Genomic DNA, 25,675 nt, shown 5'->3' on the forward strand with positions numbered 1-25,675 from the left:
GCTGGCGAGCGTCCGTCGTTGGCGGCAGCGAGCGCGCGCGGTGCCGGGTTTACGTCTGTCTGTCCGTGCAGCGGTCTGCGGAGCGCGCCTGCAGCGGCGCCGTGTTTGCCGGCGGCGCGTCTGGACCTTGTCATGTCGGCGCAGCCAGCGGCAGCGGCCGGCTTCGCGGCGGCGGCGGCGGCGGCCGGGTTCGGCGCCGGGCCCGAGCCGGTGGCCGGCTACCCGTACTACCCGTCACCGCCGGACGGCTACTACTCGCTGCAGGGCTGGGGCTACCCGGCCGACATGTCGCCGTCCGAATACAGCCCGCCGCCGCCGCCGCCGCCGGCGCCGCCCGGCTACCCTGTTCTACCGGCCGGACAGTACCCTCCGGAGGCGTACGGCGGCCTGCCCGCCGGCTGGGACACCGCCCCGCCGCGGCCCGGCTCGCGCGGAGCCAAACCCAAACGGGGCGCCAACAAGAAAGAGCGCCGGCGCACGATGAGCATCAACAACGCGTTCGCCGAGCTGCGCGAGTGCATACCGAACGTGCCGGCCGACACTAAGCTGAGCAAGATCAAGACGCTGCGGCTGGCGACGAACTACATCGCGCACCTGAGCGCCATCCTGCAGTGTGACAGCGAGACCGTGCCCGAGTTCAAGGCCGAGCTCAAAAAGACGGACTGCAGCGACGATAAGCGGAAACTGGTGAGTGGGAGGGCCGGAGCGGGCCCGCTGTGGTGGTGGCGGTGTTGTGTGTCTGTGTGTGCCGTGTGGCACGGGGACGTCCAAGGCTCGCGACTCACGGGGAGTTTCCTTTTCCTTGATACGGTGGTGACGGTGTTCCCGAGTTCAGGTCTCTGTGAGCTGTCGACTAGGACCACCTGTGATACCTTCTCCAGATTGGTATTTTCCGACTATTAGGTATATCGATTGACGGATTGAGGCTAAGCCAAAGCCGTGCAAGTGGGCTTGACTTTATTGGTCAGACCTCACAATATCTCTGATCTCACGCTTTCGCGGTTGATACGGTCAAGGATACAGAGGCTTGTGTTATTTGAACAGCTATGTCAATTTTTTATCGAGGATCCATTTTCAAGTTACCAAAATTATTCAAAATGTCATTCATGCCAGCCATCACCGTCTTCAAATGGTGGATATGTGATTTTATGCAGATTGCACAGCAACTACCAATGCAATAGCTCGGCTTTTCATATTTTTGTTTTCCATAATTGCAAACATGTTAGTAGTAGGCTAGTAGAGACAGTTTTCAGGAAAGAAAGTTGCCAGCCGCTAATGGATTAAAACTATTACGTAGCTTCTTTATTGGGCATTTTCTGGAACGGGAGATGCACAGGATGCTTGTCGGGGCATGGGTGTCAATCCCATAATTTCACGTAAGACGGTCAATCTTCGGTACCTAATCATTACGGAGCGAGCGAAGCGAGCGGAGTCTCATACTGAATTAAGGGAAAATCCTGAGTATGAGCGGCCGGCCGGCCGGCCGGCCGGCCGGCCGGCCGTGGGGACGCTCTTCAAAAGCTAATATCTTAGGAACGGGACATCCGATTGACAAGCGGTCTTCTTTACTGAATGTCACTTGGACGTAAAAGTTCTGTGGTGTGATGGCCAACATGCGTTCTTGCCAACCACCGCACGTGGCGCGTGGTAAAGTTGGACATTTTTTAAGAACCCCCAAAATTGCAAGCTCAATAACGGCACAACGGTTGGGCCGATTGAATTGAAACTCGGTACACAGTTAGGTCTCCATCAGATAATTCATCTGCATGTGTTAAGGTTGGGGTGCTACAGCACGTGCGCACGTGCAGGGGGCGCTCCCAGATCTCGAGAACGGCTGGGCCGATTGCGCTCAAATTTGGTACACGGTTGGGGACCAATTAGTAGGGTGCCATGCAAAAGTCAGTTTGGACCCGCTTGCACGTGCGCACGTGCAGTGTGCCGCTTCCAGATCTCGAGAACGGCTAGGCCGATTGCGCTGAAATTTGGCACATCGCTAAAGACCGGTTAGTAGGGTGCAGTGCACAAGTTAGTTGGAGGTATCCCCTCGCAATTTCGCACGTGCAAGGCCCATCCTCTCGCTCGCTCCGTTGGTCGCCCAAAAGGCGTTTTACTGGTTAATCAATCGATCTCAATCATTATCTAAAATCATCGGGTAACGCTTCAGCTGCGATGGGATGGATTGTTTTCAATCGTCCTTGTGTAAATAGATGTTGAGGCCTTGCCCTTAATTCCACTGCCGATATAAATGGTTCAATTTTCACGTGATAGCGTAGCAACCAGCCATTCAGCTTCATCTGTGACTTTGTGGTGAGTTGTGGTGTGGCCTGTGATCTGTGAGTCTCGTAAAAAGTGACGGATGTGTGAATCGTCTCCTGGCCGTCTCCTCCGCCCCCACCGTCTCCCGCCCGTCTCCCGTCTGTCTCCCGTCTGTCTCCCGTCTGTCTCCCGTCTTCTCCTGTCTCTGCCCGCCGTCTCCCGTGCGGTATATTTTATCTGTGTCACATCTGTCGGCTGAATCGGCACACTCTGACCTCACCTCACTGTGAATCTCTCACCGTCCGCCGCCACCCGAGTCTGGCCGTCCGAGCCGTTTTCTGTCGTCCCGTCCGGCCCGTCGGCTGCCGGCCCACCCTCCCATCAAAATCTGACCGTTATCCGCGCTGACTTCCCTCGACACTCCATCCATCTGTGTGGGTCGCTCGTTTGTTTTCGGGATTTATTTTCCTCGCACTTGGTCTGGGTGTCGGACGTCGGTTCCCAGTGTGACGCCCTCAGACCGCATATCCCGGGGTCGGTTCGGTCGAATAGCGGACGGCTCGGCCGTGATACTGACAACAGCCGGTGATTGAGGAGATGAGCCGTATAAAAATAATCCGTCAGTTCCATCGGCTCCACATTTTTACACTGTATATTGTGCCTGTCGGTTTGGCATACCGATGAAATATTTCATTGAAGCGAGAAGTGGGAGATAATTAATTGTAGATGACTCCTTGACATGATAATAGCTCACTAAATCGTCTCGGGGACCATTAGGAGACATTAAAACTGCGCGTGTTTATTACATTATTTCACTTATCAGTTATCACTTATATGCTCTTTGATCAGTGTGTGCAAAAAAATGAAACACATTAAGCTCTGCTCCGTTCAATACCTATCACGCAATATTAAGGCATTATTTTGCTAACCATGCGTATCCTGACTCAAATACGCCCCACGGACACAGGCATAACGACATTCGGGAAATGTGGCTTGTCAAAAATGGCGCATGCAACCTTTTAATGAGCTTTACATAGGCGGCGGAACGAGGAGGGCACCGGGCACGGTGCCCCCCTTTGATTTTGGCATCTTAACATTAGCCCTATGGGCGTTGCATGGAAAGAATGGGACCAAAAGTCGGCAGTGCCCCCCCCCCCCTTAATTGAAGGTGTTCCGCCGCTACTGGAGCTTTATAACTTTCATTGCTACACACTGGTTTGCCATATCCTCCGCAAAAGCCGATGAATGCTATTGGCCGTTTTGATGACGGGTTTTTTGACGAAAGCACCAAACTTAACCCGTGCATGACTGGGGCATTTTCCATAACGCGAGTGGCGGGGGGGGGGGGGCTCTCCAGAGTCACCCCTCCTATCTCCGAAACTACTTGGCAGATCGTCAAAATTCAAACGGCGTCTGATAGCCCTGGAAAAAAAACTGTAGAGCGAAACCTATTTTTATTGACCCCGAGGTCACCGATGACGTCACAGGTCAGGTCAAAGTAAAAATTATCGGCAGTTTTGCTTGTTCTCAACTTAGGCTCTGGCCGCCGGCTGACAAGTCCGATCAGGCTCATTTTTGGTTTACGCACTCCTTGATATATGCTTTATATACCATGAGGGTACCGAACTTTTACTTCGAATTTTTCAGGTCAAGGCCAGGTCATCCTAGGTCACGAAAATTGTATATTATGTATCGGTCACGCGACGCATGTTATATGGTCCATTTTACTCGTAGATTTAGAAAATAATGTCTGTGTCATTTGAGGTCATTTTTAGCTGAATTTACCGGAAATCAGGTCACTTTCAGGTCAGAAAAGGTCAAATTTTTAAAATGATATTTTTCAACAAAAAAGTTGCCTATCAGATGCAGTTTGAGCTCAGAAACACAATGGTGCCATTGATATTGCTGCACAATGTCAAAAACGTACTGAAAATGGTTTTGAAAAATATAAAATTGTAAAATTCTGACAATAAGGCTAATAACTTGGCTATTTTTGGAGATATTGGGCTGAAACTTGCTAGGATAGTTCATCAGTGTGTGTTCTATCACATATATTCCGTTTTTTGCGAAATATAAAAAACTTTTTGAAAAAATCAAAAAATATATTTTTGTAATTGTAAATACATATTTTTTAAAATTTTCAAAGTTTCGAAAAATCGAGAAAGCAGTTTGATAGCTACCTGTATTTGTAGTCCACTGATGCAAAAAATTGAAATTAGCTTTAAAACTAAGCTATTGAGAGCGTTTGCCGTAGTTCAATATTTTGCATCAAAATCGGCCGACATGACGTCACTCTTACGTCATTTCCGGCCAAACTATGGTAGTTAGAAAGTTGAAAGTTTAACACAAGGTGTCAAATTGATGCCGCTGAGGGTACCGCAATTTTTGTGTTGATCCGTCAAACGGTTAAGAAGATATTGCCGAAAAACAGGAGGGGGCTCTGTAGAGCCCCCCCCCCAGTCATGCTCGGGTTAAAGAGACCCTCCCACCTCCAAAAAAGTTAATGAATTGGCATGAAAGTAATGTCGCTCGGTTCCGAAAGAGCAAAAACGAACATTTACCAAATTTGACCGAAAAATATTCACTTATTTTCAAGATATTAGGCTTTTACTTTTGTTTACTTTTTGGGATCTCTGCTGTTCCTAGCGACCTTATTTGGAAGCAATAGTTTGGCAGCTGAAAGTGTGGCACTTGTTGCGCGCAAAGCAGCATATACCTACCACCGTGTGCTACCAAACGTCTTAGTAAAAGATTTAAATTCGTTAGATCTGCGCTGACGTCACACATTCAGAGGGGGCATTCTAATGCATTCGCCCTTCTGAATCCAACGTGCTGCAACTTTGAAATTAGATTTAACCAAATCCGCACCAATTTTTGTTTTAATCGACAATAATGCTTAATTAATAATGTGATAATCAGGCACCTATGTAGTATGTACGGGCAACTGTGCAACCGAAAGTGATAACTTCTAAGAAACACAATGAACCTATAGTTTGACGAAATCTGCACAAAATATGCACCAAATTTGAATGAAGTGTGTATCAAATAGCCGTCATGAAAACGGCTCTTGTAATTCAGCTCTTATATTTTCTTTTCAGTAATTTTGTTTTCGCGGCTGTGCATCGGCTATCAGTGCACTGGCGGTAGCCCGATTTTTCCGATGATGGGCTCGGGTAGGGGTAGAGAAATGCCTCCTCGTCGGGCTAAGGTAGCGGTGGGGAAATGTCTCTCCGATTGGAGTAGAGTGAGATAAAGAAATAGTGATATTGTGTGTGTTCATGCATTTTTGATTCCTCATTGGCAAACGCCAAAATGGTCCATAATAATATCATTATCTTTTTTCTCTAGTTTCTTCTCTAGCGCCCCCCAAAATCTGAACAGCACTTTGATGTACCGCTGCAGGGGCGTCGCCACGGATTTTTGGGTGGGTGGGTGGGGCCGGGGGTCGGGTCTCCGGTCTTCATCTTGATGGGTAGGGGTGTTTTTAGCCACACTCCCGGTTTTTTCGTGTGTTGAGAAAAACCTCGGCACGCAGCGCCACGAAAGCAGCGGTATACCTTATTTAACTGCTGGGCGTATTGTCTCCTCCCCCCTTAATTATTCTCAAACTAAAATGATCAAAAGCTCGTGTCCTTCCAAGTGTCCTCTGGGTTCGCTGTCGGCCACCTCTTGCCTCGTACAGGTTTGCGACGTTTCCATGCATGCAAAATGACTACAACGGGGCACAAAATTACACTTAGGATCTATTGGTGCTTTATACGAGTTAAAAAGCTCGAACCAATTAAAGTGGAGGGCACTGGGCGAGGTTGAGAAGAAAAAAAAAGCTGAAGGAAAAGCACACAAGATGTTATTAGATAATAAGTCCAGGTCACCTCCTTGTTCTGCATGTTTTACTTTGTACGGTCGGTCGCCGTTCAGTTACCGCCGATTTGTTCCGACACATCCAGCCGCGCTACCCTTCTCATTTCAGAGTCCATTCATCCATTGTCCGAGCCAAGTTTTTGCCGCCAGGTAGACCGCGGCCTAATGAAGACGGCCGGCCCCCGGACGGGTCCGTACATTGTCCCGCCCTCCCCGCCGCGGCGCCCAGTCGCCGCTCCCCGCCCCCGCGTCTCTGTTGACTCGGCTAAAGAGCGGGCCGGTGCGCGCCGGCGCCGGGCCCGACGATCTGCCGGCAGCTGATACCCACAATTTGGCGCCTGCCCGTCCGGCCGGGCCGTCAGCGGCTGATTTACTCGGCGGCACCTCTGAACCGGGGGAGGGCGAGGGGAGGACGGCCGGAACCCGACGGCCGCCCTCCGAGACGGTGTCACTTGACACCAAGTACAGGCGGCCCGCTATGCCATTCGTTCGGCTCTCCCCTCCCCGGCTCCGCCACCGAGCCGCCGCGCTATTCATTGGCTCAGCGTGGATAGGGAAATGACCCGAGAGAGTTGTCTCGGTCTCAGTTGAAGAAAGTTACAGTTCATTCTCCGGAGTCCGGTGTGAGTTCACTGCAGTTGGGTGCTTATGGTGTTCTTCGATCTCCTGAAACTGAATGCTATCTAGACACTATCAATTCAAAACATGTTGCCAAATTATCAAAAGGTAGGTAGTGGTGCACAAAAGACGTACATACGTATTACGTACATACGTACCTTGCGGGCTGTCGCGCGGCATTACGAGTTACGACCTTTCCAGCGACTCTAGGCTAATCGAACAGCACAATTAATTTGAACAAACATTGTAGACTAGTCATATGAAAATACTTAAAGTATTCTTTCAAAACAACTCCATTATTTTGCATTTATTGAAAATCTATTAACCATATTTAAAGGATTTTAAAGCTTAACGTAATAAAACGTTTCATGAAGAGGTGTGCCGGTTCAGTATCAATTATCTATTGCATTATTATGGCCAATAGAATTGCTACCTATCATCAGAGCCTTGACTTATCCCTATGCTCAGATGCGTTGATCACACTTAGGTATTTATCTAAGCTTTACCTGACAAAATGACTTATTTTTGTACTTTATCTATTCAAGTTTTATCACAAAGAGGTGTCTATTGTATTGTGATTCATCGCTAGCTGCGATGCGACCAAACGTCAAAACTAAATAAATGTTTCTGCGTTTGCTCAGTGAATTAACTGTGACGGGCGCATTGTGACGAATCTGTTCCACCGTCCACGGTAATTGATTCATCTCCATTGACGCTGTGGACTAATGTGACATTACCGATATAAGTGACTCTAGCCTCGTGCTCGTGGCGGGGGCGGGGTTGGGGCGCGGGCGGCAGGTGGGCAGTTCAGTAATGACCCGGACCGGACCAGCTGGCTCTCCTCTGACTGCTCGCCGCCACATCTCGGTGCTCGCCGGCCGCGCTCATCCCGGCGCACCATTACCGTCTCCCCGACCAGCTGCAATCATTGTGGCGGCGAGCGCGGCGCACGCGTGCGCCGATAATGTCTCCACTGCGCCGGCCCGGCGGTGACAATAATTCGGTTAGCGCCGGCGGGCCTGTCGGCGTTATCTGCCGGCCAATCGGGACCCGGACCGACGGGCGGGGGCGAGACGTTATCACCGCCGTGATCGCCGCCATAGCGCTATCTGCGCCGCCATCGTCGACTGCGACACGCGCCGGCCGTCCATCGCCCACCGCCGCCGACGAGTGCCGTGAGAACCGAGCGGGGTTCGATGAGAACCGCACGATCCCCGCCTCCTGGCGCGGCGCGGCCCGCGGAAACCGATCAAAGGATGGTGCGGTTAAACAATGCATCCAGCCTCGGTTTCCGAGTTCCAGGCTTCCTTAGTTCCTCGTGCACATTTGTCAATCTCAGTTTGTTTTGAGAATGAAAGAAACAGAGGTGCGATGCGGTAGTTTACACTGCGCGCATCCGAATGGTTTTGTATTCCTTGATGCATAAATTCCGCTAGACAATGGCTCTGAGAGATGTCATCATCTGACTCCTAACGAGATGCGATCGATCGTTCACAATTTACCGTGCTGCGCCAATTTTCAATTAGCGGCGGCCTGCAGGGGCTGTGATCAGCGCCCGGCGACCCGCGGCGCGGCGTGGCTTCCATCAGCCGGCTCATTCAGTGGCAGTTTGTAATGGAGTGGCCGCGCCGCTCCGATACCGCGCTTCACTGCAGTCAACAGCTGACGCCGAGCTGGGTTTATACTGCCGAGTGGCCTGGCTCCTGTCTGTGCCGCGCCACACCCCGGCTGGCCAGACCCCCCCCCCCCCCTCCTCCCCGCCCCGTCCGGGCAGACCGACCGGCCCCGCTGCCCCCCCCCCCCCCCCGGCGAAATGCAGCCCCTTGCAGTGACGGCCAAGCCTGCCATCCCTGACTGACTGCGGGTGACAGAAGACACTGAGAGAAATAAACAAAGCAGCAGGTGCCTGTAACTCAATTCATCTGTTATCCGAGCCAGGTCTGGTTGGATAACATTAGGTACTTGTGCTCATACTTTGTTCAGCCTAATATACAACGGACATATTGTGCAATGAATCAGAATTTCGCAGCTGATTTTTATGCCAAGTTCGCTCAAATCAAATATAAGATCCTAACACTGGACCCGGGACCCTATTTATTAACAGCTAAAATTAATGAAAATGAATGCCAGCTCAGTTAAAAAATGTCGCTATCTTTCACCGTTCTTTCAGAAAAAGGCCACAACGAACGGGAAATTGCCGTGGGCGGTCCCCGGGTATCGCAATTCGTCTGCCGAGTTCGAGACCGCTCTCCGGCACTGTCCCGTCCCGTCCCATCCGTCCCATCCCCTCCTGGTCCCGTTCCGTTCGGCCGCGGGCGCTCCCTCCTCCCCCGGTGTTTATAACGTTGTGTTTATGTACTCTGCGCGCCGATACGCGGCCTATGACACACGTAATGGAGAGCCCCGGGCGGGGGCGGCGGCGGCCGGCCACCGAGCCTTTGACGTCAGTCACCGCCAGGCTGCTTGCTGAGAAAACACTCGGCGATGGGGAGTGCTGGCGAGTTGCAGAGTCGCCGGCACGACCGCACGCGCCTGTTTGTATGACCCTCTCTCCCCTCCCCGCCTTCTCTGTCCGCCCGGAGAATGTCACGAGGCCCCCTGGAGACATATGGCCGGATTTATTGTTGCGGCGTCGGGTTTCATCGTTGCGGTGCGCCGGCGCGAGCTCTCCGGTCCTCAATGGATGGTCCGGCCGGCCGTTGTTTATCCGTCGACTGGCCGTAAAAACGGGCGTCCTTTGACGGCCGGCCATCCAGCAGAGATGGCAGAGAGGCTTTGAAAGAGCCGCTGGGCAGCTAGGCAACACGGTCTTAGCTCGGCTGGACGTTCACTGCGCTTACTCGGCAGTCGGCGACACGGTCCTAGCCAGGTCTTGTGAGAGTGATAGTTGTGCATTGGGTGCATTATGCTTTTCCGGTGTCAACAATGTGGTGTCATCACCAATCTCATCAAAAAGTTGATTTTGTGCCGCCTCGTTGTAATATTGTGCAGCTAAGGCCTAAAAGCATGCCATAAAGTTTTTTTAACCTGACCGAGCTATACCCTTGGATCTCTCCGTCGGGCCGTGGCCCCTGAGTGGTCACACCTCTGGCTCTACCGTTCTCCCTGCTGGCTGCTGCGACCGGCGGTGCTGCTACCGGTTTTAGGCGGGCCATGCAGCCGATCCAAACCGCCGTCTGCAGTCTGTCTCACCATTCAGCGGCACGAGACAGTCGCTCTGCTACCGCAGGTCGGCGCGTGGCCTCAGATAGCGGCGGGAGGGGATCTGGAGCACGCTGGTCGTTTGTCGGCCTTCGACGGCCGCTCACGGCTGTTTGACACGACCGAGACACATCGCCGCCGAACAGAATTGCCTGTCCGCCAGTTTGGCAGCCGGGCTGAGGTGTTTGGAAAGCTGGGCCGTATCGCAGGATGGCTGCTTTATGCGTTTGGCAACAATCTGTCACCGGCTCGCTACTGCGAAAGATCCGCTAACAAACGAGCTTTTGTCTTTTTGTGCGGTCTGTAATCACACCAGTCAATTAACCGTCGGTAAAAGGGCCAAATAGATCTCTTGGATACTTATTTTGCATGAATAGTGGAAAGATAGGACAGAAAAAAATTAAGCACATGTGAGAACTGAGAACATCATTAAAAATAAATACATGTTTATGCTTTTGGGAGAGGGAACTCCAATAACAAATGGACTCCAGTAGATGTATGTAGACTGGCTGCATTGCCAGATATCTTTTGTGTCGTAATGTTCACGGCACTGGCACACCAGCCACGGTCCATCTCTGGTCCGTCCCTCTGTCTGCTCTTGTGGAGTGAATTGCCCACCCCCGACAGTGGATATCTGCCAGTCGACGGGCCGGGCCGCGTGGGTCTGAGAGCTCCCCAGGGACCGCGTGTTTGACGCACTACGCCGACACGCTATTTGGAAAACCTTCTCATTAGATAGCCGTGTTTACATGAACGTATACACTATACATGCATAACATAAACAGGGGCCTAGGCTATGGCGGAGTTCACTGGACACACTGGACGGCCGGCCATTCGGACTCGGAATCCATGATGAAAAACGTTTACGTTCCCTGGATGATTTGGTAGGCCTAAGGCCTTAAGTGTATGAGTTAGCGTATGACTTTTAACGAACATTAGCGCATGAGTTTGAACGAGCTATGTAACTCCCGCAAAACTAAATTGGATAGCCAATCTTGAACACCTCAATTTTTTTCTCCGGAGATTGGGGCGATTGGGCATGGACGTCCTCTTCTAAAATTAATCATGGAAATGCTTCCTAATTCATTCAATGAGACACACTATCAACGTCATTTGTTTTCTCCGGTGGTGTCCGAATGTCCTCTCTGTCCTTGTCCTCTCTGTCTGTGAATCTATCCGAATTTCCTCTTTTCCGTGCCCTTCCTGCCAATGCCCTCTCTGTCCGTGTCTCTGACTCTCTGTCCGTGTAAGTGTTCTCTCTGTCCGTGTCTCTGTCTATTTCTGTGTTCTCTTCCTCTATGTCCGTGTCAGTGTCCTCCCTGTTCGTGTCCGCGTGTCTTCTCTCTCTGTTTCCGAGTGTTCTATGTTGGAGTGCCTTCTCTGTCCGCTCCGTGTCCGAGTGTTCTCTGCGTCAGATTGGAATCCTCTATCGATGTCCAAGTGTCCTCTATGTCCGAGTGTCATCTCGGACTATGCCCGAGTGTCCTCTCTGTCGTCCGAGTGTCCTCTATGTCCGAGTGTTCGCTATGTCCGAGTGTCCTCTATGTCCGAGTGTCCTCTCTGACTATGCCCGAGTGTCCTCTCTGTCGTTGTCCGAGTATCCTCTGTGTCCGAGTGCCCTCTCTGACTATGCACGAGTGTCCTCTCTGTTTCTCTGTGTCCGAGTGTCCTCTCTGTGTCCGAGTGTCCTCTGTCCTCTGTCGGACGTGTTTGCGCTCTGACGGCGGACAGTCACATCCGGTGACGGTCGTGCAGCTCCGATATGTTCGTTTAGACGTTGGCCGGTAATGGGGCCGCGATGATAAACAGTGCGCCGGAAGCGCGCCTTGATTCAGCCGTCCTGCAGCTGCAGGCGACTGAAACTCCATCCTCTGTGCCCTGGACTGGAGCTCGTTACGGTCAGCTCCCCAGAACTGACCGCCCCGCCTGCCGGCCTTCCCCTGAGCACGTGCGAGGGTGGTGGACGGGTGGCACCGTGACCTCTGCCCGAGAGACGCGTCAGGCCTCTGAAATCATCCGTCTGTATGTGCCATTTTTCAGTAGCTTTCCTTGAACGGTCGATACCGGTGCGTATTCAGTGAAATGGACTGAGAGCCCGTTTCGAGGAAGTGGCGTCTGCTCACCACTGCTGGTCTCCGTGCTGACACAGACGGGCATGTGCGGGTCGACCGTTTATGCCCGTGTCGACTGCCGAGTTTGACCTGACCAGCTGTCTTGGTCTGTCCGCTAGGGTGTGTCACTAGAAACAGATCAATTGCTTCCGCTGATTTTCCTTGTCCCTGTGTCTATGGAAGCCCATTGGTGCAGTTCTTTTTTCCATGCATCGAAAATTCGATCGGCGCCGGCTAAAAGAAGTTCGGGATTTATCGTGGCGCCCGGCGTTGCAGTCTCCATGTTTGGCGTAATGCGTTTGATGACACTAACACCAGCCGCGCGCGTCTTCGCCTGTTAGCGTTGACAGACGCTGTCAATACGGATGTAAGCATTGCAAACGAGGCAGTATCCTCTTTTTAGACAACGGTTACACAGAAAAGATGCATCTTTGCCATTCAATAGCAAACTGAATTCAACTGAATTAGCATTTGCCTACCTTGTATGGTTCAGGGGACCGATTTTCTTCCAGGCCTCCTTTGAGGAGATGTTGCCCGTCCGCGCGGCTCTGGTGAGCTGATACAGCAGGAGTTGGTCGCTGCTGTGGTCGGCGATGATGTCCGGCAGATCCAGCTCTGGGCCTCTCACCAGTCACCGGTCGGAACTTCACGGGAGAAAGACGGTGCACGGAGCAGCCAGCTGCCTTACCCAACGGCCCCGTGAATGATCCGGGTCCACTGGTTTTGCCGTCCAAGTTCTGGAACACTTCCCTGAGTACAAGCTCATTCGAGTGCAGCTGGCAAGCAAACCAATGGACCGTTTTCTCTTGAATAAGCTCCAAAAGTCGGCATATTCCTCCAGATCTGCCCGTATTGACAGCCGCGCCATCGCAGCCTATTAGCCAGAGTGGCAGCGTTTATCAGCTCATTGGCTTGATCAATGGCTTTACCCGAAATTGGCGTAAAGTTGGAGAGATATTCGTTTCCTGGTTCTGCTACCTTAGCCACATGTTCCTCAGCTGCCGTGTCGCCGCCTCGGCCCGTGCTAGTTTGATCATGCCTTCCATCAAAGTACATGGCCTTGAGCTCAGCGTCGCTGTGTTGTTGGTCCCGCGCGGCCACTGTACTTTGTCTCATCCGGCATCTTTCTCTCTATACTTTTTCGGGTCGACCAGCAATTCTGCTTTGCCGCTCGCTACGCGACCGATATCCATCTGAAAACCGTTGATGACGGCCGTCACAGCACGGTTGGATAAACCATACCTGTCAGTCAGCTGCCAGTGCAGTGTTTGTCATATCATCATCGTTTGAGTCTTTGATGCATTTCTTCATCTCAAATCATCTTCAGTGCATCACTTGTGACGTCTTCATTGCTGTCGTTGGTGTCGGTCGTTGCCGACGAGTCTACCTGGCCTGTCTCGTCGATATTGACGCCGTTGGAATAGGTACGGAGGTGGGAAGGACCAGCTTGACCCACGTCGCCCCTCCTCTCGTTCCGCTCCCGTCTCATTCTAAGGCTCGCAGTCTTACGCCGTTTCCTTGTCTCCTCGTAGTCCACACCACCCAGTCTCATCTTCCGAACTCCTCTCTGGTCTCGAAGGAATGCTATTTCCGCTGGCGGTACCCGGTTTGAAAGTGGACAGGTACAGCTTCGCCGATCTTTACAGCGGCAGCGGGCGATGTCAAAAAGCTTACGAAACAGACTCGCTTCAGAAAGACTTTGTTTCGCTTGTCCCTCCTGCATTCTTTTGGGCACCTTATTCGATCGGCGAAATCTTTCGTAGATTTGCTTTACCTTCCGAACCACATTGTGCATTTGTATCGTTGGTATGCCCTCACTCGACCACATTGCAACCACAGCTTCCGCTGCTTCACGTAAACATGCAGTGACTGTCCGCTCACTTTTTCTATCCCCTGCCAAGAGTCTCACATAGTTCAATACAACTCTGTTTGTAGGCAGCTGATTTACCTACCGGCAACACACTGGGAGACCCGATAGCAAAATGTTTCGCTTTGCTTCGCAACGGCATCACTGCGGCACGGATAGTCCGATTCGATTGCGCCACACGCATTTCTGCTCACGCCGCAGCTGAAACCAGACTGACCCACGTTCTTCACAAGCTCGTGTGCCTCGGGGAGACAGCACATGACTCGAAAGCCGACACATTGTGTTGCCGACGGAGGGGTGATACCCGAGACCCCGCTCACGTTGCCCTCTGTCCATCTGTACTCTCATTCTCTCTGCCCCACTCGTGATAGTCTTGCCAAGGCTGCAGCGTGATCCTATTATATGGATCATCTGTGGGTCCCTGAATGGCCCCAACACATTAAGATAGCAGTATGTTTTGTCCGACGTCCATTTAAACAAGACATAGCAATCGAATTTTAACCGTCAAACGGTGTTGGCCGCAACAGGCCGACGGCGAGTCATATGGCTGGTGTTATCGCTACGGTACGGATTGTGTTCAGTATGGAGACTTCAACGCCGGGCGCCATGGGAAATGTCGAAATTGATTGGGCCCGCGCCGCCTGAATTTTCGGTGCAGCGAAAAAAGAACGGTGCCAATGGGCTTCAATGAACCCAGGGACGAGGAATATCCGCGGAAGCGCTTGATCTGAGACAAAAATATTAGATATGACACACCTGTGATGTCGTCGTCCCTCCAGTGCAGAGCCGCTGTGACCACAGTCGTGTGTATTTGATCAGGTCCCGATGACAACTGCCCATCGTCCCACACAAGCGCACGACATGCCCTCACATATACGCAACCGACCAATCACCGGGCACGGCTCAGTCACGCCACGTGCCCGCACCAATGAGCGGGCACCACGAGCCGCGTGACCGTGGCGCGACCCAGTCCGCGGCGCTCCGGCCGGCGCAGCGGGCGGCTGGCGGACGGGCGCGGCCCGGCTCGCCGACCGGCTGGGCGCGGTCACAGCATCTCCCCCCTCTTCGAGACTGCTGGCTGAGCAGTCCTGCAGTCTTCCCAGCCCAGGCGGGTCGGTGCTCTTCTGGGACGTTGGCTCCGTCGAAGATCTGACGTTGGCGGTAGCTGGAACCGGACACGTTGCCGCGCCGGCACCCCAGCGCTCGGTGATGGCGAGGAAGTCGTCTTCTTCTCCGGGTTGTCGGGCGTCTTCAGCGATGGGCGGAGAAACCGTCTGTTCCTCCAGAAGACTCTGCCACTTGGAGTCTTGATAAGGTAGTCGCGATGGTAACCAACGCCCACGATGGTGCCGAGGTTGTCCCATCGCCTGCTGATCGGGTCTTGAAGCCAGACGTGGTCTCCAGCCTTCAGCGGCTTCAGTGGATGTGCCGAGCTGTCGTACGTCTGCTTGGCACGCTGGAGATTGAGCGACGCCCTGTAGTCGCACTCTTCGGCCTGCTCTTGCCATTCGGTGGCGAAGCTGCGGCGATGAGCAGGGACGCATGACCGGATGGGGTGGCCGAAGACCACTTGTGCTGGAGAACGTCCGTCCGCTCGTGGAGTGTTGCGGAACTCCAGCAGTCCTCGGTGGAAGTCGTCATCCAGGGAGCCGTTTACCGTCGTCTTCGAGATGAGATGCTTCATAGCCTTCACCGCCGACTCCGCATGCCCGTTTGACTGTGGGTAGTACGGAGTAGAGACGACGTGGTATACTCCCCAGCGTTTCAGGAAGCTGGCGATCTCTCGGCTCTTGTACTGTGGCCCTCCATCTGTACGAAGCCTGACTGGTACACCGAGGTTGACGAAGGCGTCTCGAAGTGCCTTGATGATCTGGTGGCTCGTTGTGTCGCCTCGTGGAAGCTGGTGAACGACTGGCCAGCCGGATAATCTGTCCACGTAGACGAAGTAGCACCTTCCTGCATAGGAGAAGAGATCTGAAGAGACGTCTTCGAAGATCCTCGTTGGTGGCGGGTCGACAGCCATCGGTTCCTGAGGTAGGCTGGACCGATGCTCTTGACAGGTGGTGCAGTTGCCGACCACGTTGATGATGTCGCTGTTCAGGCCGGGCCACCAGACTGTTTGGCGAGCTCGTCGTTTTGTTCGCTCAATTCCTTGGTGAGCATAGTGGAGGGCTCTCATGGTGTCCTTTCGGGATGAGAATGGAATCAGGATTCGACGCCCTTTCAGGATCAGATCATCTTGAGAGGAAAGCTCATGTCGCACACTCCAGTATGGAAGTAAATGATGCGGAAGCTGTTCTTTGGATGAGGGGAAGCCGTTGGTGACTGCAGATAGAAGCTGCTGGTAGACAGTGTCCTCTTGAGCTGCTTTTCTCAGATCCTCCAGCCGTGGATCCGAGAGATGTGACGGCTTCTCCTGAGAAGACACCTCGCTGATGGTGATGCTGGCTGTCTGACAGACGTGACACTCAACGGCCTGTGTGAGTTGGCTGTCTTCTGAAGTCGGTTCTTCGACGGGGGCACGGGACAGCGCATCTGGAATGACGTGCTCCTTTCCCTTCTGCCAGATGGCAGTGAAGTTGTACACTGTACAGGCCTGTCTTCTCCTTCAGACGTTGAAGGCGCGGGTTCTCGACGGCGTCCAGAGTGTAGTCGTTCAGGATCGGAATGAGAGGTCGATGATCGGTGATGACTTTGAAGTGCTGCAGACCCTGAAGAAAGATCCGGCACTTCCTCAGGGCCCACACCACAGCCAGCAGTTCTAGCTCCACCATGGCGTATCGAGATTCTGCATCGGAGAGGAATCGTGATCCGCACTGGACGAGGCGCCAGTGTTCGCCATGCTGTTGAAGTAGGGCGTACCCGAGTCCTTTCAGCCGAGCAGCATCAGTTTGAAGAACCGTTGGAAGCTGTGGGTCGTAGTGTGCCAACACTGGCGGTGATGACAGTGCAGTCTTGACCTTGTTGAAGGCCTCCTGGTGGTCTGCAGTCCACACGAACGCGTTGCTGGGCTTCAGCAGACCTCTGAGTGCGTCAGCGGCAGATGATATCTCAGACGAGAAGTCGCTGAACTGCTGGGCGAGGCCCATGAACGACCGGAGCTCGGTGATGTTTGTTGGCGTAGCGAAGTCCGTGATGGCCGTGATCTTGCCCGGGTCCACCTGTCTCCCGGCAGATGACAGGTTGAAGCCGCAGTAGGCGACTTCATCTTGTGCACAGCAGAACTTCTTCTCGTTGATGGTGATACCATGTTGACGACACCGAGTGAGCACGGCCCGGAGATGCTGTGCGTGGTCTTCTAGCGTCTCGTCGTGCACCAGGATGTCGTCCACCACCTTGACGACATTGTTGAGACCTTGAAGCGCCAAGTCTCCGCGTCGGCCGTACTCGTCTCCTGTTGAGACTAGACCCATGGGAGCTCGCAGGAACCGGAAGCGTCCCCACGGTGTGATAAACGTCGTGAGGTGCTGACTGCTTTCTTGGAGAGGTAGCTGCCAGTAACCTGATTTAGCATCTAGGGTGGAGAAGATCTTTGCGTTCACACTGATGTTGGAGACTGCTTCTCTTGGAGTTGAGAGTGGGTGCAGAGGTCTCTTCACGTGTTTGTTGAGTTTGGTGAGGTCAACGCAGATCCTGACCCCACCATCCGCTTTGGAGACCAGAACCAGAGGGTGGCACCAGTCCGATGGCTCGTCGCCCAGTGGCGTGATGATTCCTTGGCGAACCATGTCATCCAGCTGCTTCTTGACGTTGTCCCGCCATGCGTGCGGCACCGGGCGAGATGCGCGTACTGCGAAGGGCTTGGCGTCTTCGGTGATGTGGATGGCCATTGGAGGGCCGGTCATCGGCTTCAGCGGCACGCTGTTGTCTTTCGATGTGAAGACGTCAGCAAACTCGGTGAGGAGATCACTTCGGAGCTGCTGTAGCTGCTGCTTCTGTGGTTGCTGCTGCTGCTGTGACTGCTGCTGCTGCATCCGCTGATGTTGTGACTGCAGGAGCACGCTCTTGTTCTTCAGTATTGATACTGGCTGAGCGTCGTGCTTCTCGATCGCCGACCTGGTGTTCACTTGTTGGAGCTGACGAGGAGCCGGCTCTGGATAGTGGTCCGGGAGGATGCCAAGCTTCTTAGCCGTGTACCACGCGAGGAGAAGGCCTCGCGATTCCTTGAAGACGTGGACGGTGTCATCAGCTGCCCTCCCGTTGAGATGGATGATGGCCTTGAAGGTGCCGATGCATTCCATAGACTGTCCGTTGGCTGCAGTGACGTTGATGCAGGGCGGCCTGTCGAGGGCCACATCTTCCATGCCGAGCTTGCGCGCGGTATCTGCGCTCATTACTGTGATTTCAGCTCCCGAGTCAGGTGTGGCCTCGGTGCAGCCGAGGAGTGTGCCTCGGAGATCTTCAATCTTGACGGAGATCTTCGGCGCCTTCAGATCCCGATGAATGCTGCTGACGAACACCGGAGTGACATCTACTTGCTCGGTCCGGTGGCGTTGTCTGCTGCGTGATCTTGACGATGTGTCCGTGTCGGGCTGCTGCTGTTGGGTTGAGCGCTTCTTGCGGCATACTGTGGCAAAATGTCCGGTGATGCCACAGAAGAAGCAGGTCTGGTTAGCTGCAGGACATGTTCCTCTCAGGTGGCTGGTGTTGCCGCAGCGTCCGCATGCTGACTCTCCACGGTCACGCGAGGGGTTGCGCTGACTCTGGTCACGTTGACGAGAGATGCTGAAGACACTGGAGCTCCTGCTCATGACGTCTTGAAGCATCTTGTCGTTTGCTTGAGCAGCTTCCTCAGCTCGGCAGATGTCGGTGACTGTCTCCAACGCTGGGAAAGGGCGAAGGGCCAGTAGTTTGCGTCGGGTCTCTTGATTGTGGAGACCAGACATGATGCGGGTAGAGAGGCGCTGATCCTTGCACTCGATGCATAGCTCAGCATCGGAGGCAAGCTCTCGGATTGACACCAGGAAGGCGTCAAACGGCTCATCTTCTTCCTGCTGCTTCTCTTCGAACTTCACTCGATCGATTGCGATGTTCCTTTGCTGCCGGAGATGCTTCTCGATCTTGTCCAGAGCAGACTGGACCGTGTCTGTATCTTCTGTGATCCCGACAGCATGTTGTGATGTCGCCCGCATGTCTTCCGTGAAGCAGGAGCGCAAGAAGGCCAGCTGGTCTTCACGGCTGAATGCGGCGAGCTGGCATAGCCTGGCATAGTCGTTCCAGGATGACCTCCATGCCCGGAAGTCGCGAAGGCTAATGGAGGCAGACAGCTTACTCGGTGGTGTGACTGCTGGTGGTCTTATAGTGCCATACGTGGCTGGTGGCCTCGGCGGGATCGCTGCTGTCGCCGGGGGAGCCGTGTCCAATCTGCGTGGCAGTGCAGGACTCCCCTCGGCAGCAGCGGTGGACGTCAGTGGTAGGACGTCTGTTGCTCCTCCACTAGCTGCCTCAGATGCTGGCGTCGTGGTTGACTGAAGACGGCGTAGCTCTTGAAGCTCCGAACGAAGTAGGTTGAACTCACTTTGAGTTTCCTCTCGCTGATGTTGCTGCTGTTCCTGAAGATGCTGCAGCTGAAGGAGCTGCTGCTGTTGAAGTCCCTCCAGAACCTTGGTCAGCCACGGTGGTGCAGTAGATTCCTCTTCCTTACCGTCCATTTTGCAGCTGGAGCGGAGGTTGTAGGCCATACAGTGTAGAGGCGGGTATCAGCGGTGACTGGCGAAGGCTTCTACTGCCGGCTGCGCCATGTGATGTCGTCGTCCCTCCAGTGCAGAGCCGCTGTGACCACAGTCGTGTGTATTTGATCAGGTCCCGATGACAACTGCCCATCGTCCCACACAAGCGCACGACATGCCCTCACATATACGCAACCGACCAATCACCGGGCACGGCTCAGTCACGCCACGTGCCCGCACCAATGAGCGGGCACCACGAGCCGCGTGACCGTGCACTATGGTTGGAAACGGCCTCACGGATGGCCGGGGGTCAACGCGAAAAAAATGTTTTGCCCATAACTTGTTAATGCGTAGACCGACTGCGATGAAACTTTGCATAGGTATACCAGTGTCTTTCGTGCATCATACAGTAACTCAGAAATGACGAGGTCACGTCACGTCACGCGTGTGTGACGTCATCATTGCAAGTATGTTATAAGTCGCCTATGTCTTTCGTTATGTTATCGACATCGCGAGGCATTTTGAACATGTTTTGAATACTGCTATTACTGAATGGATATTGTTGTTATGCTTTAGGGCGAGAAATATCAACGTAGTGACGCGCAGTGTCTTACTATTGGTCATAAAGGGTCAAAAAATTGGAGAAAGAGTATTTATGATTTTTTTTAGATTGGGCAAAAAAGTAAGAAATAAAATGACGATCAAATGACAAAACATGCGTCAGATTAACCCGGCAGTTGCTGGGGTATTTCCCCATCCGCCGTTTGCGGGGGGGGGCGTTCAACGCCCCCAGCCGATAACTCGCGAACAAATAGGCGCAGCGAAACGCACGAGGCGCGGCAAACGAAAGAAGAACGCGACGAGACGATTCACATGAATACTTTAAAGTTAAATTTCGAGGTCACAGGTCGGGTCAAGGTCAGGTCAAACACTTGAAATCGGGCTTTCAGTAGCATGGACTTAAGAACCTCGCAATCGGTGCCTCGCGTTTCGCGTTTCGATTATATCGTCATCAGTTGGTCCTAAATAAATTCAGTCATCAGTTGGTTCTAAACAATCTGTCACAACTGTCACAAGTGTCACAACCCTTCATATAAGTGCTAAAAGAGTGTCAGATCAATGTAGGGGTCAGTCAAACATAGGCCACTGGCCAGGGTCAAAATCAGGTCAATCAGGTAAGCACATAACCGGTAACCCCGAAAATTAAAACTGGTACCTATTCGCAGCCCATGCATGACACATGTTTCATGGGTACTTTTGGGCGTAGAACACGATGGTGACATTCATTTTATCATACGAGTACGTGGCTGGTTGAAAAAAGATCAATTTCAGAAATGCATGCATCATGGTCGTGAAGTAGTCACGAGAAATTGCCAACATTCAGTTCAAGATTTTGGAAAATGTAGAACGATGATCAAAAACCATAGATAGCCATTTGATTTGCCATAGTATTGGCAGTGTAATGGCGTTTACAGCATGTCTGTATGTCTGCTCTGTCGGTGGATATCCATATCCATACTCCAGGATATCCATACACGTTTGCACGATATCCATACTCCAGGTGCAGGGGCGAGCAGTTACTTCTTACGAGGGGTGCGGAGTCGAAGTCAGAGTCGGAGTCAGAGTCGGAGTAGGAGTCAGAGTCGCCCAGAGTCGTGGCAACGAGCCAGGAGTCGGAGTCGGGGTCGGTCAGGAGCCCGCAGTGGAAGTCGGAGTCGGTCCGAATCGGAACAGCTCCATCACGACTCCGAAACACTGGCAGGGGTCCGGAGTCAGAGACAGAGTCGGCCGGAGTCATGGCAACGAGTCAGGAGTCGGAGTCGTAGTCGGAGTCGGATTTGGCGCCACCACGACTCCGCAACCCTGCTTCTTACCATCATTTATAAGGATAAGCGATTGCAAGACTGACGAGCCGACCTGGTGCTAACGAAGCGACGGGTAGGTACGCCTCGGGAGATGAAGCTTCACGGACGATTTTGCGCACAAGTGCGCAGTCTGCTTTTACGTTCACATTACGCAGAATTGAACAGAGATTTATTCTGCCAAAAAGCTCAATGGAGGTCGATGGAGAACTTTTTGTATGTCCAATGAAACATAAACGTAATTTTGCAAATATTGCTGTGGTGACACTGCAAACAGAATGCAATGCCGTTCCTGATTTTGAACACGCATGGGAAAAAGAGTCGCTCCACTCGATAGCCAACATAACAAGGATTGTTTTTATATATAATAATCCAGTTTTACAACGTCATGGAGGTACTCCACATGCTATCACCAGCGCGGTTGTTTAAACCTTTGACGGCGCACCAAAAAAGCCACTATCAGAAACTCCCGATTCCACGTACAATAATGGAGACTAAATGCGCAACTCAATAATTTTTTTCTGCCCAATTCAAAACATTTCATCAATTTCCAACAGAATGACACCCCAAATATACATATATTCCGAAGTTGCCCACGGCCATCCGTGAGGCCGTTTCCAACCATAGTGCCGTGGCGCGACCCAGTCCGCGGCGCTCCGGCCGGCGCAGCGGGCGGCTGGCGGACGGGCGCGGCCCGGCTCGCCGACCGGCTGGGCGCGGTCACAGCAACACCCTACTGTCCGCGCCGAGTTTAACCCCAGCCCATGGCTGTCTGCCCGGCTCGGCCGGACAGCACCTGGCCCCGCCGGCCGACCCCATTTGACCCGGTCATTAGCGCGGCGGTGTGACACCGACACCAAGCAGGGGGTGTTGGTGTCCTCAGAGGGGCTAGGTGACGGACCCCCTGTCCTCAGAGGGGCGGACAGGGGGACAGGGGCGGGGCGGCACGTGCTAATGACAGGCCGGGCGGCTGGCCGCCTGTCCTCTGAGCACCGCCCGCATATAGACGATCAGCTGGACAGCGAGTGGTTCGACCCGGCCCGACCCGGCCCGCCTCCACACGGCCAGTCCACCACCCGACGGGGAGGAGTCTGTTATAATAACTTGTGGCTGAGGTGGTTTTTAATTTATCGCTTTGAACAGGAAGAAAAAAAATCGACAGATGTTAAAGCCGAGAACAGATGTCTGTTATTGGGAAGGATGGTTGCGAAAATCCAGGCTTTTCCCTCTTATGTGAAGCCTGAATCATATGCCATGTTTATCACAGGCTCGTGATTTTCTTTAGCACTACCAAATGGCAATATCCACGCCATCCTTGCCTGATCCGCCGTTGTGAATGTGTACTTTATGTGCTGACGCTGTCCGAGTCTTTGATGATTTTTTGTGCCTATCTTCTTTTTTCGTGTATTGATAAAATTTGCCGTTATGTTTTGTATCTCGGGCTTTGTTCGACAATGAGCCATGTCTAGCCTTTACAGGTTTCGTCGTTTTTAAACACCTTTGAACACCTCATATCGTTTATCCATGTCCGTTTTTACGTTCGGTGCTGGTTTGATCCGTCGTTTTGCATCTTCCACGGTTTCTTTATTTGGGCAGACAGTGTGACACTGGCTGATTTCGGTCTATGTTTTCCCCAAACACACTACTCTCGTTTTCTTGCCCCGAACGCTGTGTGACCCGCCGACTGACCTGGTTACCTCGTCTGTCCTCCCCAGGCGCTGCTTGTGGAACAGGAACAGAAGGCCAACGGTCGGACCGGCTGGCCCCAGCACGTCTGGGCGCTGAAGCTCAAATAAACGTCACACTCCCTTCAACGTCACACTCTTCTTCACGGTGGCGCAGCTCGAGCGTCGCTGCAATCACCGCTCGACTGGTGCTGATGAAGGGCAGTATCTCCCTCCAGAGGTCAACAGAGCTCACACGAGTTCGTTACATCTAAGCTCGCAGAGATTGGCGCGGCTGTAGTACCGGACTTCCTGCGCTGGACGCTGGCGATGGCGTCTGGCATACGATCTGTGGCGACGCGGTGTGGCTGTTCAGAGCTCTCTCAGTGGGAGAGAAATAGTCAGTGACATTGACAGAGGTGCAAGCAAATGACAACTTTCAGGCGGCGCTTGCTGTGGCTCACTCGAATCCGCAACTGCAGACGGGAGAGACTGGGATGACAGCCCCGAACACTGTGACCGGAAGAGTATTGGTGTCTGATTTTGTTACATTGTTATTTGTTTTATGATTTAGTCATGTCAAAGTGTCGTGATGTGGATGCAAAGACTAGCGCTAAGATGACCGCAGCTGCGTAAAGCGTCTGCGTTATTGTGCAAGCCAATCAACAAATCATATGACGTGGGCGTGTGGGTGTGTGCAAGAGGTAATCAAAATATCGGGAAATAGATACTGCGTGAGCGTGAGGGAACCCTGTAAAATAAAGTTATCTCGAGTCTTGCATGTTGTGGGTGCAGGTCGGACTGAGCTCTGGTAATGATCTGTGCGCCCTGTGAGGGTGTGCCGGCCCCATGTAGCCGGTGTTACCTGTGTTTGCTGTAGCTCTGTGAATGGGATGGCCGACCGCAACCGAGGCAGCCATGCTATTATGTGTGTTTGTGTCTGTGTGAACGGCTCATTGAACCTTGTCTGATTCTCAATTATAGAAATACAGTCGGTGAAACTAGCGTGTGTATGTGTTACAAGCAGAGATGGGGGAGGGGGTTGGGGGCAGACAGGCGGAACGTACGGACATGACAGTCGATCGAAATGACATCATGCTGGTGCTTAGCGACCCATTTTGGGAAAGCCTTGCGATACATTTATTCCGCATCTTTTGAAAACTTCAGACCACGGTCATTCAGGCCCCATGCCATAGTGGCCTAACTTCAAAAAAAAAAAAAAAAATCGCCGTAGTGCAGCGCCGACAAAAACATCCTGAATGTGTTGATTCGACAATCGACATGACAGTGATTGATTGATATAATATGCAACCAGAACTTTCCAGTTATATGTACGACCATGACCTTGACCTTCCTGTGGTCAAATTTAGTGGACCTAAAAAAGTTAAAGTTCAAGCACTTGGTGAAGACAGAACAGTAACGAGGGCACCCTACCCAAAGATTGTAACTTCGCTTATCGCTCCTCTCTTTCATACTAAACGTGATTTTCGTTACTCGTTCTTCTACGTAATGATGAGTTTCGTAGTTCATCACTTTATCGTAACAACAATAATGCACACTAGAATGACATGCTATTTTATTTCATGAAGTAGGTATATTTCGTTTCATCTTATTGCATTTATTCATTGCTGGGATTCAAACGCTAACTGAAACCACGGACTACGGAGATAGCGAGCCGCCAACTCATTTCACCGAGTAAGTGGGCGGACAACTGTATGTAAACCTGCGGATGCTGCCGCCTGTTTTGGTGGGTTTGTTAGATGGCTATCCAAGCCTAGATGGCTATCCCAACCCGGGCGCCTGTTCGGCTGAGGCGCGTGACCTTCTGGGGACCCTCGGGGTGGACACCGCCAATCGAAGGTCATTCATTGCAGCGGTATTGCGTATGGTACTTACGACTCTTTAGTGCCCTGATACCTACATACCTACCTATGTTTATTGTTGAATCAGCCCGCTCAGATAACCAAAATTAATGGAGGAACGAGGGCAGGTGGAACGGATCCATTGCAACGGAGGAACGACAACCACCAATGTAACAGCAGTTTGTTGGTTCGTCACATCTTTAACCCGCCCGGGCCCGGGGGGTAATCCCAACCACCGCAGCCCGGGGGGGCGTTTTTCGCCCCCCCCCCTGTCTAACTCCGTAAATAAGGGAGCTACGGAAACAAAAGCGATACCAAACGAAAGGTCCTTACGAGACGATTCTAATGCACCTAAAATTTTTGACCTCAGGTCAATTTTCAAGGTCAGAGGTCAAGGTCAAAGGCAAAAACCGCCACATGTGTAGTGATCTCAAAGCAAGCCTTCTAGAGGACGGCAGGCTGCATCAAATCGGCAAAATTGGCTGTCAAACGAAAGAAGAGAATCTGAGGATTCTGAAAATGTGCTCAAAGTGAAAGGTCAAGGTCAAGGTCACGCTCAAAATTGACCTCAAACTTGGCACTTTTTCGCATATCTTGCGTGCTAACTTCCAAGATGTTTTGAAATGTTTTGAGGCTTATCAGCTCCCTATTTGTGGTTCATCTTACGATACAAGGCTGCTCAAAGGTCAAGGTCACAGAAGAGT

At 52.5% G+C, this 25,675-nt stretch overlaps 1 protein-coding gene across 1 annotated transcript; it reads left to right on the plus strand.

Annotated features, from left to right (window-relative positions):
• LOC122389382 (heart- and neural crest derivatives-expressed protein 2-like) lies at positions 1 to 24,115 on the plus strand. The gene is made up of 2 exons (XM_043381321.1): positions 1 to 687; positions 23,161 to 24,115. Exons 1-2 carry the CDS (start codon positions 133 to 135, stop codon positions 23,239 to 23,241), a joined length of 636 nt encoding a protein of 211 aa, XP_043237256.1. The 5' UTR covers positions 1 to 132; the 3' UTR covers positions 23,242 to 24,115.
• The last annotated feature ends 1,560 nt before the right edge of the window (positions 24,116 to 25,675 follow it).

This window comes from Amphibalanus amphitrite, unplaced genomic scaffold (assembly GCF_019059575.1).
Source record: "Amphibalanus amphitrite isolate SeventyFive unplaced genomic scaffold, NRLGWU_Aamphi_draft 000019F_arrow, whole genome shotgun sequence".
In the NCBI taxonomy this organism is placed as follows: Eukaryota; Metazoa; Arthropoda; class Thecostraca; order Balanomorpha; family Balanidae; genus Amphibalanus; species Amphibalanus amphitrite.